Source organism: Amblyomma mixtum, chromosome 2 (genome assembly GCF_055824585.1).
Source record: "Amblyomma mixtum isolate Tamu chromosome 2, ASM5582458v1, whole genome shotgun sequence".
Classification (NCBI taxonomy): Eukaryota; Metazoa; Arthropoda; class Arachnida; order Ixodida; family Ixodidae; genus Amblyomma; species Amblyomma mixtum.
This window is the reverse complement of record NC_143013.1, coordinates 204,111,747-204,128,117: the sequence shown is the minus strand read 5'-3', so window position 1 is coordinate 204,128,117 and position 16,371 is coordinate 204,111,747. Positions and strand designations below refer to the sequence as shown.

The 16,371-nt window shown below is 47.7% G+C and overlaps 1 protein-coding gene across 1 annotated transcript in view; it reads left to right on the top strand.

Annotated features, from left to right (window-relative positions):
• The window catches only part of LOC149362298 (cytochrome P450 2B6-like), a 60,712-nt gene that overhangs the window by 33,729 nt on the left and 10,612 nt on the right, over window positions 1–16,371 (top strand). The window contains exons 6-7 of the mRNA XM_089568256.1: window positions 1,844–2,102; window positions 13,797–13,987. Coding sequence (XP_089424382.1) covers window positions 1,844–2,102; window positions 13,797–13,987 — 450 coding nt within the window. The remainder of the gene's footprint in view (window positions 1–1,843; window positions 2,103–13,796; window positions 13,988–16,371) is intronic.

Genomic DNA, 16,371 nt, shown 5'->3' with positions numbered 1-16,371 from the left:
TGAAAGCTATCTTCTTCGTATGGACTGAGTTTTTGTTCTAAAGGAATACCTTGTAGCGAATTTGAAGCATGTGGGACGGTATAGACTCACACGACACACTTTAAAAATCCAATCAGTATTTTAGTTACTCACCGTGAGTTTTAAGCATGAAATGCTTTTAGCCCCCGTTGTCGGCAGTGTGGTGACGTCACGCCGAGACCTAGAGCCATCATCCGGGCACTGAAATCCACTCATCCGGGCACTGAAATCCACTCATCCGGGCACTGAATTCCCGTCATCCGGGCACTGAATTCCCGTCATCCGGGCACTGAAATCCACTCATCCGGGCACTGAAATCCACTCATCCGGGCACTGAATTCCAGTCATCCGGGCTCTGAAACGAGAACATCCGGGCACCGTACGAGACTTAACGAGATTTAACGAGACTTTCTAAGCCCTCCTACGCGACCGGCATGCAAGCACCGGTTGGTCTCCAAACGAGACAAAAAATAACTGCTGCCAGTGCCTTCTCAATGTTTATCAAGATATCAGTGGAGCTGTGGGTTTGATAATGCACCGAATTATAATTTCCGATTTCTAATAAGGCGTGCAAAAAGCACATAAATGCCACGTTACACTTCGTTGTCATACGTGATCCGGGGGAGAAGCGCTGCGTTCAAAGGGCAAGGCATCGCGCCGAACGGGTGGTGGCGTTCCTCTCTTCCTTTACGGTGCGGTTCGGGTGTCCACCGAGATGGCAGAGAATTACTGCGCCATTTCCTTTCCTCAAAAAACCTTGCGTTCAAATGGCAAGGCATCGCGCTGAACGGGTGGTGGCGTTCCTCCCTTCCTGTACGGTGCGGTTCGGGTGTCCACCGAGATGACATTAGGCCCGTAAACATTTCATGCTTACTCTACTCTCGTTTACGGGAGAGGCAGAGATTTTTTTTTTTTGTTAATGTGATCGCTTTGAAAACCAGATGGCTAAAACATGGCGCATAAAATTCGCTCACTGATCAAAACGGTGCTAACTCTTCTTAACACAGCCCGATAAAGACACGAACACAGAGAATAGACGTACACACGAGCGCTGGTGTGTACGTTTCTCCTCTGCGTCCGGGTTTTATCGCGCTTTGTCAAGAATGATCTGCCAGCAACTCGCCCAAGCTTCTACACTGACATTGATGGCGTCATGAGAACACGCAACATGGCTTGTTTAGACACAAAATTCGCTCAGTGAGCGAAACAGTGATGGCGTCCCGGGGTCACGAGACGTGGCCGAGCCTTCATTGGTCGAGAGAGTGTATGACGTCATGAGACCACGTCATGAGACCACCTTAAATAGCAGAGTTGGCAGACGCCCTTGAAAAACATAGCGAGGTTAGTCAGAAAATTAATCGACTTGTTGACACAGTGATGACGTCACACCGCCGAATTTACCGGTGGGCTGGCAGCTGGCAGGTGAGCTGGTCACGTGGCACCGCCGAGCGAGGCGGCGGGCTTTGGGGGCAGTAGAAATTGGCGTTGGTTGTGTGCACACACTCCTACACAGCTCCGCGTATCACCTTGAAATAGAGCCACAATCAACGATGCGTGTGTCTACCGCACTGGAAACTGTCCGCTAAAGAGCTCGAGGAGTATGTCGCTGAGGACGGATAATCGGCCAAGCAATGACGGAGAAGGAGAAGCAGGATTAGCGGACTTCTGACTTTAATGCTTTGGCATTCTGGAAACGAAATGTAATTAAGTGTCGCCCAAATTTTGGGCTGTGCCATCTTTTGTATTCTTAGAGGGTGGAAAGGGGAAGGGCAATGACTCACGCTAGGTGTCCCTTACTTACTGTTAACTGGTTTTTGTTCCCCAGACCGCTTTCTTGTGGGCAACGTGCACGACATCATCATTGGCGGCACATTCAGTGCAGCCGCTACGTTGCAGTGGCATTTCCTGAACTTCGCCACTCACCCGGAAACCATACAGGCCAGAATTCAGCGGGAAATAGATGCTGTAGTCGGTCCACACAGGGCGCCCACGTGGGAGGACCGAAAGCGAATGCCTTTCACGCTGGCCTGTGTCTGGGAAATGGACAGATGGAAGACTGCAGCGCCGCTTGGAGTCGCCAGACAGTAAGCTTCTATCATCATTAAAAGAAAATCTGATCCAGTACGGGGCCGCTGCTTCTCCTGTTCTTCGAACAATATTCGGTTATAAAAAAAGTTATTATTCGGTTATATAAAACGCTTCTTGAGGGAGAAGTGTGAAGAGGTCAGGAGAGGGTTTCACTACGCGCCAATGGGCGCGTTTTGCTGATTCGCGCGGCCCACTTCAATCTGCCTGCCGCGAGGGGGGTGGCTTAAAACCCCTCAATAAACTTTAAGTAACGACATTTTTTCCCTCTTCTCCCATGTCGGTGCTCCTTCTCTCGGCTCCTCTCCGAACGCAGACGGTGGCGGCACCTAGGCAGGGGGAAGCTAGCAGACGCTCCCAACGCTCGCCCTTTGGCGCGCAGTAGACCGTGCGCACGTTTTCAGTCTTGGCTTCGTCCAGAATGAGATCATGGAATGGGAGATTTAAAAAGTCAGTTACAGAAATAACCGCCCCGAGCAACTTTGCACTCCTTTATCGAAACATTCGTTACAGCGGTCGATATGATTGCGGTCCACGCAGTGGATGTGGCGTGCGCAGCTGAGAATATCCTCAAAGTGTTGGAAACAGCGCTCGCAGTTTGACGCGCAGTGTATCGCGCGCCCGTATCGGTTGTTTGCATTTTCTGCCTTCGATTCACCCGCAGTGAGATCATGGCATGGGAGATTAAAAAAATATGGTTTCCCAAACAAATGCAAAGACCCATGTTGCACTGCTTTATCGGAACGTTTTGTACTGCGATAGCTTTGATTGCGGTACACACGGTAGAAATCGCACGCGCGAGCGAGCTAGAGGCTCAGCAGTGAACATGCTCGGAGTGTTGTCTTCGGCCGGCGGCTTTTGCCAAATCTTATTCAAAATTTAACTCCTCCAAGAAGAAGCGAAGAGGAAGTGGTACGACATACGACTAGACGTGCGGCCGAGGCTTTATATGAACAGGTGGCGGTGTAATATTGGCATAATATATTTTTCTCTGAAAGGAACGTTTGTTCGTGCAATCGGCTGTGCGTAGGCTCCTGCTCATATCAGTTTTATTTTCTATTTATATTAGTATTTTTTCTAATAGTTTTTTTCTGGTGCAGGAAAGCGTAGTGATTATTTGGGAGTTACAATATACCTCGGACACCTCGCAGGCTAACTTTAAAAGGACTCGACTGACGGTAGCCTCTTACTGTTTGTAAATAAGTGAATACGATGCCTAGTTGCGCACTATAACAGAGATGCGATCAGAAGAATTTTTATGTAGGTTCAATACCTTCGCTTGAGCAACACAAACCAAAAAAGACTTTTAACCACTGCTTCGCGGGCAGATACAGCACGGCCTGACCGAATAGAATGCTGTTTGTTTAAGTTATTGTCATATGGGGTAAACCTATGCAATAATGGCTTGTAAGAGGACATTGTCTTCCCTTATGTAATTGACATGAATAGCGAACAGCGTCCTGGACTGGCGTAGTCAGTTAATCGCTTTTGGTCGAAGGAGCCCGAAACAAAATTCAACAGCTGAAAAACCAAAACTCCAATTTTTTCAGTCCTGTTCGAAGCAAACCGTTGTTCGTTTAGGAAGTTGCTTGAAAAGCAAATTGAAAGCACAAGCAGTTGTATGCACTATGTTTGGCCGAGGTCCTCGCTTGCATTTTCAAGTATTATCCACGAAGATATGCAGTATTGAGCGATAGTTCGGTTACCGTGCCTGACCCATTCTGACCGATTCTGGTGGGAACTCTGCCAGAAGAAATTTGATACGCCCAGCAATGCGCGCAAAATGAAAGGTAGACCTGCACCGCGAGCAGCATGAACAGCGTCGCTCAAGCAGCGAGAACCGGGTCTTTAATATCGAGTTTGTGAGCTAAGGAGTCCAACTGCAAAAAAACAAATACGTCCAGCGAAGCTCTGAACATGAATGCTAGAGCTGCACCGCAAGCAGCGTAAACGGCGCAGCTCAAGCACCATGAAACCAAGATTTGAGTGCAGCCCGCGAAAGAGTCCGACTACAACCAAACTAATACACCACGTAATGCGCGCGACATCAAAGCTACGCCTGCAGAGATTAGCAGAGCCAGAAGCGTGCACGGCGAGGCTAAGACAACGAGAAGCGCTGCGCTTTCGTAGCCCACGAGTGAAAGCATCCATCTACAACCATGCCAAACGATATTAACTGCTAAGACTGCAGTCGCTCGCGCTTCGTATCAAATCCTCCGAGAAAAACGCGACTGACACTTGAAGAATTGCTGCTCACATCGTGACGACGGGTATCGAACTCATTATCAATGTTTTCCTGGCCGATCCTATGCAGCCAAACCTTTCGGCGATCCGCACTGCTTTTTCCGGGCGGAGTGACGAAAAACCGTTTCCATTGCCTCCTCGGTTATTGCACCCATAAGTACAACAGAAGCTCGGCATCGCCGCAGCGCGTGGGCAGCGTCAAAGCTGTAGAAACGCTTCCCAACAAAACTGTGTCGCACGAAAAGAAAACGAAGCGCGATTTCTACCCCCGACGATGGCGCCGGCGTCTGGTGTGGAGCCAAAAAGCGCGCGCTAACACGTGCCCACGGCGCCTCGGCCAATGGGAGGGTTCATTATCCGCGGGAGCGCTAGAGTGTAAGAGAATCGGAAAGTTCAAACCTTTTCTCTACTTTTGCTTCATTCGCCTCGTTACGCCAGTGGCAAAACTAGACGGCCGCATTGAACCAGGCATTGAACGAGGTTATGGTTCACTTATGGCATTCTCCTACGCGAGAGCCTCACTGTGGCGAGCGCCTCATTCATCGCCGTACGCCTAATTTTGCCAATTACCGAGAAGCGGCGCTCGCGGCCTTGACAAAATAAAGCCCGCCAAGGGGCTTCATGAACGTCAGTCTGCATTGATTGACCTTGGACCCGATGTGCAGGCATGGAAAATATGGACGGCTGTGTTGAAGCCCGCCTAGTTTTGTCGCTGGCCGTGATGAGGGGCTCGCATCTTAGAAGCGTGGCCTTGTGGTAGAGCATCCGCCTCGCATTCGGGAGGTGCTGGGTTCGATCCCCAGTGCCGCCGGGTACCCACCGGTTTCTTTAATGGGTACAAGATTTCCCCTGGCCTGGTGCTCGGCTCTTCTAGGGTGAAATGCTCGGGAAAAGGGTCTTAGACCGCTGTTAAACTTACTAGACCGACAAAATTTTGATCCCTCCAGAAACCGAAACTGTCGCATTAAACGTTTTTGTCAACTTCTTCATTTGCAAGACTAAACCATGCCTTCCTATTCGCCTAATTTTCTTCACTAATGTTGCTTATGTGTGTTGATTTATCTGTATTACCTTTTGTTGCTTCTCCGATTGATTGCCGTCTTGTTTCATTCTGTATTACCCGTTGCTTTGTGATATTTTTTCATTTTTGTGTAAGACTAGCCGTCATCCTGCTGTCATGCCAACTAACAAGGGGTCGGGACCTCGTCAAGCTGTTCGAGCTTTTAGTCCCGTACTCCTCCTTTTCTAAGGAAATAAAATGATTGATTGATTGACAACCTAAAAGTAACGAAACTTTGAACTTTCCGGCTCTTCTCCTCCTCCAGCACGACACCGGATAATCGAGCCTCCCATTGACCGAGGCGCCGTGGTCGCGTGCTAGAGCGCGCGTTTTGACTCCTCAGCAGACGCCGGCGCCATTGTCGGGGGTAGACGTCGCGCTTCATTTTCTTTTGGTGCGACAGTCTTGGCGAGAAGCGTTTCTCCAACTTTGACGGTGTCTACACGCTGTGGCGATGCCGAGCTGCTGTTGCGCATACGGGTGCAATAACCGAGGAGTCAGTGGAAAAGGTTTTTCGTCATCCCGTCCAGAAAAAGCAATGCGGCTCGTCGAAAGCTTTGGCTGCACAGGATCGGCCGAGAAAACATTCATAATGAGATGGATCGCCGTCTTTACGATGTGTGTGCCCGTTCGTCAGTTGGCAGTTGCGTTTTTTTGGGAGGATTTGGTGTGAAGCGCGAGCGAATGCATTCTTCGCAGCCAATGCTGTTTGGCATGGTTCTAGATGGATTCCTTTGGTCGCGGGCTACGAAAGGCGTGCTTCTCGTTGTCTTAGCCTCGCCGTTCACGTTTCTGGCTCTGCTAGGCTCTGCAGGTGTATCTCTGATGTCGCGCGCTTTGCGTGGTGTATTGCTTTGGTTGTAGTCGGACTTCCTCCCGGGCTCAACTCAAAACTTGCTCTTGAAGTTGTTTGAACTCCGCCGTTCTCGCTCACGGTGCAGGTGTAGCGTTCATGTGGCGCGCATAGCTGGACGTATTCGTTTTGTTTCAGTATGACTCCTTCGCTCACGAACTAGATACTAAAGGGGCGGTTCTCGCTGTTTAAGACCACGCTGTTCATGCTGCTCGCGGTACAGGTCTAGCATTCATGTTGCGCGCATTGCTGACTGCATTTGTTCTTGCAGGGTTCATACCAAAATCGGACGTTCCTGTGCCTAGGCACGGTGACCGAACTATCGCTTGAATACTCGATATCTACACGGATAATACTTGAGAATCCAGGCGAAGACCTCCGTCAAACATAGCTGCATACATTGGCTCGTGTTTTCAATTTTCGCGTCGAGAAATTTTCGCGTCGAACAATGTTTTGCTTCGAACGGGACTGAGAAAATTCGAAAGTTGGTGCTTCAGTGCTTGATTTTTTTTTTCGCGCTTGTTCGACCGAAAGCTATTTATTAGCGGCGGAAGTACAGGCTGCTGAGCATTATACATGGCATGTACACGAGGGAAGACAACGTCCGCTTATGAGACATTGCTGCATATGCTCACCCAAGATGACAATCCCTTCAACAAATAACATTCTAGTGAATAATGCAGCGCTGTAGCTGCACGTGAAGCAGCGGTTAAGAGCCTTTTTTGATTGCTGTTACTCAAGCGAAACAATTACTAACCCCACATCAAAATTCTTCTGGTCAGAACCGTGTTACATTGCGCAACTAGGGCATAGTATTCACCTGTTTACAAACAAACAGTATGTGGCTACCGTCACTCTGGTCCTTTTAACGTTAACCAGCGAGGTGTCCGAGGTATATAGTGACTCCGAAATAATCGCTAACCTTTTCTGCATTGAAAAAAATTAAAACTGAGATGAGTAGGCGCTTGCGCACATCCAACTGCACGAGAAAACGCGCCTTTGAGAGAAAAATATATTGTGGCAGCATCACACCGCCTTTCGTTCTTATAAAGCCTAGGCCGCACGTCTAGTCCTGTGCCGTACCACTTCCTTTTGGTGGTTAAATTCTCAGTAAGATTGGGAAAAAGACGCCGGTCGAAAGCAAGCGCTACAAGGATGTTCATTGCTGTGCCGCGATTTCGCTCGCACATGCCGTTTCCACCGTGTTTCCAACTTAGGAAGCTATTGTTATGTTGTCAAATTAAGTATAGTCATATTTGAACACTGTTTTTCATGTTTTCCTGGCGTCTCATGAAAGAAACACAAAACTCTGTATAACTCAAAATGACTTTATCAGTTGCTTTCGTCTTGCTTTTGTCTCGTTTCAAACCGTATTATGATGTTTCACTGACAATTTAAAAATTGCATTATGTATTTTTGTATTATTTTGTACAGCAGCTACTTGTGCTGATTTATTCTTGTTATTTGTGTAACGTCCTATTATGTGTGACTTGTTGTTTGTGTGTGCAACAGTATATGCAATACGTTTATGTACAGGTGTCAAATGTTGCGTTTTTTTATCTTTTGTGATTACAGCTGGGAGGTACAATTTATTCTTTTTATTCTAAGGTGCGTATTGTATCTGTACCGCTGTGAGTTGTGTAGGGTCAGAGGCCTCGTCAGGCACCATTAGCCTTTAGCTTCTGTCCCTGCATCAGGCTCTGTCTTTCGTCTGATGCTGACATGGCTCGGGGTAGTTCTTTGGGTAACTGTCATTTTTTCATCTCCTATGCCATGATATAACTGCGGGTGAATCGAAGGCAGAAAATGCAAACAACTGATTCAGGCCCGCGGTCCACTGCGCGCCAAGGAGCCAGCATTGGGAAACAACACTATGAGGATATTCTCGGCCGCGCAACGCACCTCAACCGCGTGCACCGCGATAAAATCAATCGCAATACAAAAAGTATCGATAAAAGAGTGCAGACTTGCTCGAGGCAGTTAGTTGAGTGAGTAATTTTTGAACGTGCCATGCCATGATTTAATTTTGATCGAAGTCAAGGCAGAAAAATTAGCTGTGGTTTAGCTCTTGTTAAACCTGTGACGTGATAGCTACAGCTGGACAAGTGCAACTCGCTCAGTCGAATTGCAAAGTCAGTATTTAGCTGCTCCTTTTTGCTGGGCGTTCCTTCTTCATCTTCGTCTACGCACGTGGAGTCACTCTCTCCCCCTCTTAACTCCTCCCTCACTCGATTTCGCCGGCGTGCCGCGCAGACAGCTGCTCCGCATCACGTGACCACCCACGTGGCCAGCCACGGCGCCGCCACGGTGAAGACTCGAAATGCTAGCGTAATGTAGGCGCATGGCGCGCACACCAGCTGCGTGCTCTGATGTCACTCCGCGTACGCACGCAAGTGACGAAGTGGGGGCGTCTGCTCCGCCCTCGGCGCAGCGGCGAGGCGCGCGGCGCGCACACCAGCTGCGGGCTATGACGTCACTGCGCGCATGCGCACAGCTGGCGGAGCGGTGGTGTCACGACTGAGCGCGCAGCCCCACTAACCTTGCCAAGCGGCTGGCGCAGTGTAGCTATCGCTACAAAATGCAAGCGCGGTCTACTGCGTGCCAAAGAACTAGTGTTGAGAGCGTCTGCTAGCTTCCCCCTGTCTAGGTGCCGCCACTGTCGGCGACCGGGAGGAGCCCAGAGAAGGAGCGCCGACAAAGGAGGAGGGGGGAGAATATGTCGTTACTTTTAGTTTATTTAGGGGCTTTAAGACAACCCTCTCACGGCAGAAAAATTAAATTGCGCGCGAACCAGCAGCATGCTCCCATTGGCGCGTAGTGAGACCCTCTCCTAAACTCCTCACACTTCGCCCGCAAGGAGCGCTAATAGCCTTGATATTAAGGCGAAAGCCTTTAATGGCTCATAGTTGTCCGTAAGTGCGACCGCGAAAACTGTCACACTATAGCGGTCAATCATCCTCCTGCCATCATCTTTGGCATAATTCGCTGTAACCAATAGTCATTAAATTCATCCTAGCATATTATGTCGTAAGCAAGAATTAATTGTTTGTCATTAATTAGTAATGTGTCATTAATCAGTAATTAGTCATCAGCAACAGAGGAAGTCAAATCGGCTCGAAAAGGCTTTTGCCTCGCGCACTTTAGACCGTCAAAATGCTCCTCTAATTTTTGTTCGAACGACCTGTTTTGAGCCGATGGCCAGGCACGGAAAATATAGGTGGCTATGGCTAAGCCAACAGGTTAGTTTCCGAAAACGATACGCTACAACAGATAATGCTGATAGCATTCACGAGGTTGTAAAAGTATTCCAGAATTTTTAGACTGCATCTATAGCCTTTATAAATTACAAAACACATTTTACTCAGCCTGAATACTATAAGGCGTTAAGAATTCAATATGCATGGTGTGAATAGGCATGGTTAACGGTGCTGGAAAATGCAACAAGCTTAGCATAGCGACGATACTGTAGAAAAAAAATTGAGAGGAAAGCAATGAATAGGACATTTTGTAAACGCGATGCAATCTTTCTGTTGCTATATACAGATAGGTTACAAGAACTAATCACAGGGTTGTGTTTAGAGATGCAGCAGATAAGAGTTGACGAACTAGTGTTTCTCGTTTCTGCCACGTCTTAATTCTCTTGCCAGTATCTTGTCGTCGCCCGTTGCGCTTTTTTGTGAAGGGGAAGAATTCATTAGACCACATCTCTAGCCTTGTAGACCTTGGCCACTTCCTGTTTGTTCACGTCATTTGTGCTTGTAAATATCTCAACTGTATAAATGCAGTGAATGTTTGACTACAAAAACTCGTCGAGTAGAACGGTGTGACAAAAATATTATGCATGCAACTAAAGCTGAGTAGTCGTGGGAAGTGATGCGTGGCATTGGACATGCCAAGTTTACACATCGGTCTAGTACAAATAATGACTGGAGACCTGGCCTAAGATTTAAACAGCTGGACGAATAACAATCTTGCGGTCTCCACTTCCGAATTGTTCTGAAATCATGAACGATAGCTAACGAATATTCCTAAAGAGGAGAGTACTCTACTGTCTTGTCAGTACTGACATGATAAGTAAATTCGAGAGGGCTAAAGAAAATGCTCTAAATATATTAAGGACGACGCAAAGACCTAGCAAAAGGCGATAAAACTACCACCATGACGCGGGTAGAGAAGGTGGTGTGGTGGTGTGACACTTTTTATTAACAGTCTTTATGTTAGGCGTTCAATAGGTCCTGGGCCAAGGTGACGAGGGCGCGTTGGAGGTTCAGGTACCAGGAGGCAAGCCAGATGGGCCACGGTGGGGGTTGGCGGGAAAGGATAGGGGGGGAACTGGAAGGCTACGTGGCAATGTGTAAGGCAGTATTCAATGTCTGCACATATGTGTGGACAGTTTGGGCACTGAGGTGTGGAAGTGTGCCGGTACAGATAAAGTTTGGCTGGTGTACGTAGGAGATTGAACTGTATTCGGCGAAGAATGCGAGCTTCACGGATCGATAAGGATGGGTGCGGTGGTAGTAAATCAGCTAAGTCTAATTTTTGCTGCGTGTAGTATTCGTCGACAGTGCGTCTGTATGCCCTGACCGCCTGCTCCGTCTGTGGGCTCGTCAATGGGATCCCATGGGGATGCCCATGTGACCAGGGATCCACCGAAGGGTCACCGGTAGTGGGCCTCGTGCCCAGCGTGTCCCCGTCCCTCGGACCCCACGGCATTCGTCTGCAGGCTTCTCCGCGTCTGCGATAGGGGCTGGTTGTCGGACGACGCTGTTTCCACGTTTTACGAGGTGTGTTCCGTGCTACCCGGACTCGATTCCGTGCGGGCGCGCCGAAGACGCGGGCGTGTCCCGTCGTCTGGCGGCTTGGCCGTCTCGGCTACGCAGCAAGCGCCGTCCAGTTGCCTAATGCTGCGGCCTAGAGGCCGATGTGCGCACTGGTGGGCGCGTTACAAATGCTTTGCCTAAAGGCACACGTGCTCTCTTGCCGCGTGGCTACTGCCGTACCTACGGGTTGGATGCCGCAGCGAGCTCGAACGATGCACGGGCAGCGCAAGCTGCCGCGAAAAAGATGCGTCGCGCGCTGGGGGTTTATGGCGGCCCTATCGGCGGCGACGAGGCACCCTTCTGGGGTAGAGAAGAGAATAGTATAAAAAACCAAGCCCGAGTTGTCAACATCCGAGCTCAAATCAAGAAGAGGAAATGTTCCTGGGCAAGGCATATACTGACACGAGATAACGGTGGTCCTTCTGAGTAACAGGCTGAAATCTAAAGGGAGGTAAATCCAGCAGATGACCAGAGATTCGAATGGACAGTTGAGGTAAGGAATTTTGAAGGTATTGGTTGGCTGCAGTGGTGCAGGATGGGACTAATTTGAGATCAATGTGGAGAAGGAAAGCATTGTACGGAAATTTAGGTAGCTAAGCTGGTGATCATTATAATGAGTTAACAAATGCTTATTATTTTCACGAACAGCTTCGAAAACAAACGAAATCTGGTGCTTCCGCTTTCACTAGAAGTGGTACGCCGCCGATGTCCCTTCATGCTCAGCTAGACGCCTTAATATGAAGCGTGCAGACTTAAAACAGCAGCCCCATCTCTCTGAGGTCCTGCGCCGTTGCACTGACTTCTCGGCTCAGGCGTTGCACCGGAACTAGTACAGTGATAGATATGTCTACCCTTCTTTCTTCTGCGAAATACATATGAGCCAGTTTACTCAGACGATGATCGTCATGCAATTCTGTATATCTCGAACGCGCTTCTGCGCTGCAGTTCGTTTGCTTCATGTAGCAAAAAAAAGGCTGAGGCTTAACTTGGTTAAGCCTGGAGAATGCGAAGCATCATCGTGTCGCGTAATTCGGAGGCGCACAACCACAGCGACGGCGCGAGGTGGGCCCCCGTTTCTCCACTGTCGTGATGTCATCGTGTCACGTGGTGTGACGTCATGTATCACGTGATTTGGAGGCGCACAACCACAGCGGCGGCGCGAGGTGGGCCCCCGTTTCTCCACTGTCGTGACGTCATCGTGTCACGTGGTGTCACGTCATGTATCACGTGTTTTGGAGGCGCACAACCACAGCGACGGCGCGAGGTGGGCCCCCGTTTCTCCACTGCCGTGACGTCATCGTGTCACGTGGTGTGGCATCATCGTGTCACGTGATTTGGAGGCGCACAACCACAGCGACGGTGCAAGGTGGGCCCCCGTTTCTCTACTGTCGTGACGTCATCGTGTCACGTGGTGTGACGTCATGTATCACGTGATTTGGAGGCGCATAACCACGGTGAAGGGCTGAAGTGGTAGCTAAAGTAGTATGCTTCGCATAAAAAACCCTGCGCCGTCTTCATTATTCGCTGTGGAGCTTACTCTTTCGCGCGTTTGGGTACTGGGGTAGAGGACGCGCGACGAAATCCAGGTTCGGTGCGCGTATTTTAAATAGATCTGAAACTGAAATTGTGGCCATGTGCTCTGCGATGTCAATGCACGTCAATTGACGACAGATAGTCAAAATTATTCCCTTCCACTACGACGGCTGTTAGCCACTTTTTTCTTACATTCCTGCATTTCTTCCTTTACGGCTTGGTGGAGATATCTTCCGAAAAGTTATATCTACTGCACATTTCTTTTTTCCTCTTAACCATTTCTGTCTTTCATGACATCCATTCTTTAAAAGTTCAAAGGGCATAAGGCCGTTACTATATGATGCAAGATGGGCAACCAAGCATCATGCTTTGTTTAATGCCGACCTGGTTTGCCATCATTCATCGGTAATTCTTGTTTTCTAAAGTTATGAAAATAGGGCACATATATGCGAACTCATTAAAGAGTGAAGCAATGCGTAAGTTCAGATGCTTACCATGCTCCACTCAAGTAGCACATGACACACTGACCCTGTGCCTTCTATGTTGAAACCTGCTAAGAGCTATTTATTCAACCGGTGTCACTCATGCTGGCATTTAAAACGCGGACTTGATGTCCTTTTGTTTACTAATGTGCTGGCCAATTAATTTCGCTGGAGCTTCCTAACTGCACATACCGAATTGCTTCATAAAGGCTAAGGTGAACCTTCACAAACTACAGGTGAGCAGATCGAAGCTTGATCGAAAGCACGAATTTTTTTCTTTCACCTCGAATTTCGGTCGCAGAAGGCCTCCTTACACACGTTCAACTTTCAACAGTAAGGTATGGAGAGGCCTTTTGGAGATGATTAGGCCGGCTTCTCTGGGCATCGCTGAGGCTTTTAGTTGCGTTTTCCTTTTTCAGTCTCTTCAGTTGCGTGTCTTCTGAATGCAGCTAGGAACGTTTCCGAAGACGAGGAACGTTAGAAAATCTTGCAAGAAGAGTTAAATTTCAAAATGTTTCATTGTTTTTTTTTCATTTTAGAATTTGTTAAGCGGTCCCTGCTGGGAAACCATATCTCACTGTCATTTCATATCGTTCAAGCTATTTTTTCCACGCAAAAAATATTTCCTTAATACCCTGCCTTGTTTTTTGTTTTAGATGAGTTTCCTACTTGGTCGACTCTCCTATGTTTACTCTTTACAGAGCCAGCAAGGACCTAGTTGTAGACGGTTTCTTCATTCCGAAGGGAACTGTCATTGTTTTCAACTTGTGGGCCGTACACAATGACCCTAAGTATTGGAAAGAGCCTCACGTCTTCAACCCGAGTAGATATTTGAAGGACGATGAATCTCTGATGCCTAACAAACCGCAGCACTTGATTCCTTTCTCAGTCGGTAAGTTCACCTGGCACATTGAATGATATGGCTTACTCACTCCTATGACTCAAGTGTGCTTCATAGAAATATCGAACTTAAAACTAAACGTGTTTAACAGGACCCAAATGGAATTTTAACTTAGCCTTCCGGAGTTTAATATAGCTTTGAGCAAAGAAGTTCTTTAGGCGCAAAACATTGCGAGGCGTAAATTCAGGCGGAGATCAGAATGTCACTTCATGAGAGTGATAATTTAAGGTGATACATTTCGTACACATTCGCCATTCCGGAGACAGCAGTGAAGTAAGAACATATGGAGGCATATAAGATTGCTGTGTATTCATCATAGTTATATGAGTTTCGAAGACCACATTCAAAACTAATTGCTTAACATAGAAAAACGAGTTTCACACAACGGCTGTCACAATCCTATAATTCATAATAACAGGACTCCCTTAAGCCCTTTGAAGGGCAACTGCAGCACTTTTTTGAGAATTTCGCGATATTCAAGGATTCAAATCTATATAGGCTGTACGTAAAGCATGCCAAGTGCTTTTGCACTGGCATTTAGAATAGTGAAGTAGTCGACGACTGAATTTTGCGCTTCTCTTCTATGCACGGGAGACGTGCAGGAAAATTCAGCGTGACGTCACGGAAGGTATGATTTCAAAATTACCGCTGTCCTCTGCTACGCCCTGCCCTGTCTCGTTAGACACCGCCAAACAGCTCTCGGCAGGGTTCGCCTTCGATGGCGTTGGTTTTTTTCCTTCAAAGCAGGCGTGTGTGCGTTGGAAATGTACCGATACCTTCGATGACGTCATCATGCGCCCCCCACTTGGCGTTGTGCGCTGCGGAGAAGCTTGAAGGGTGTCCGGATTTTAATCGGCGATTACTTCACTATTTTAAGTGCTAGGACGAAAAGACTTCGCATGCTTTACCTGCAAGTTTTACACATTCGACCTTTTTAAGCTCGTTGATTTCTAAAACCTATTCAGTTTCCCTTTAACCTGTTTCTTTGCAGGTCCACATCCACCGCTCGCGATTTCATTCCACCGATGTTAGAACCTTACGCTAATTGTCAATGTTCTCTCTGTTAATTTCGTTTTTTTACACTATACCCAGCTGAGCCGATCTATTATTACCTAAGAGTGGGCTTGATATAATCATTGACATACCGCGAAATTGTACTATACAAGCCTGAGTTCGAAAAGTAATGGGAAAATGCAGATTTCACTGCGAAGAAAAAAACGGTAGAGCTTCTGACATCTACTACATGCGCTAGAAGATTATTTTATTCCGACATTTTTACGTAAAGAAGAAAAGCTTCTTTTAGTCGTTCCAGAATTTCACTTATTTTTTCTCAGGCGCTTACTGAAGCTCAGCGTTTTCTCTTCGTTTATTACGAACGCACAGGAATTTGTGGAGGCTACAGGCACTGATATATATATATATATATATATATATATATATATATATATATATATATATATATATATATATATATATATATATATATATATAGCACAATAAGGTAAACGTACTTGGTTGCTAGTTTAAAATAAGATGCGAAATTGAGAAACGCTTCGTTTATTGGGAGTCGACGTTTCGGACAGAGCCTGTCCTTTTTCAAGACTGAGGTTACATGGTTCTTGCTTCTCTTCTTAAAGGGTCTTCATCTGTACAGGTGTTCGACACCTGAGCCAAAACAAGCCGACGCTGCAGAAGGAAGAACGGCTCAGGGAAGAGAAAAAAAACAAAAAATTAACAAAAATGCACAAACGGGACAGGGGGTGGGGAGGGTAAATGTCGTCGCCCGCCACCCACGTATGCGGTCGCGGGGAGAAAAGAAAAAAGGAAAAAAGGGGAGGAAAAAAAAAGGAAGAGCGGGAGGGGAATATGGACAGAGAACTGAGTCCTAACACAGCGGACAGCTAGCAAAGTGTATAGAGACAAACAGTGGCCGACGCACAGCATAGATTTGAGATGCACTCAAATGTTGTCCACTTAAACGAGTAAACAAGATACAATGGAGCAAAAGGGCGGGGGGGGGGGGGAAAAAAGAAAAGAAAGACTTCCGCCATGTGCAACTTCTTTGGCAGGATGAGTCAAGGCGGGCAGAGTGGAATTTAACGAGACACACGTGGAGTGTACCTGCACACACCCACACAGGCAACAAAAAAGGAAAAGAAAAGGCCGGAAACGGAGGCGACTTTGGGGAAGAATCGTCGCGTGGGGCCACTATGATGGCGGGGGTGCTTAAGTTCTTTGACGGCGCCGCTCTCGTCAAGATGGTCGAACGGGGGAAGTAAGAACGCTGTGGCGATGAGGCCATCGGTGTAAGCGTATGGGAGAAAGCTTGCGAGGCCTGTCAGGCCGGAACTCCAAGGTCAGTATTGGATTTGAGG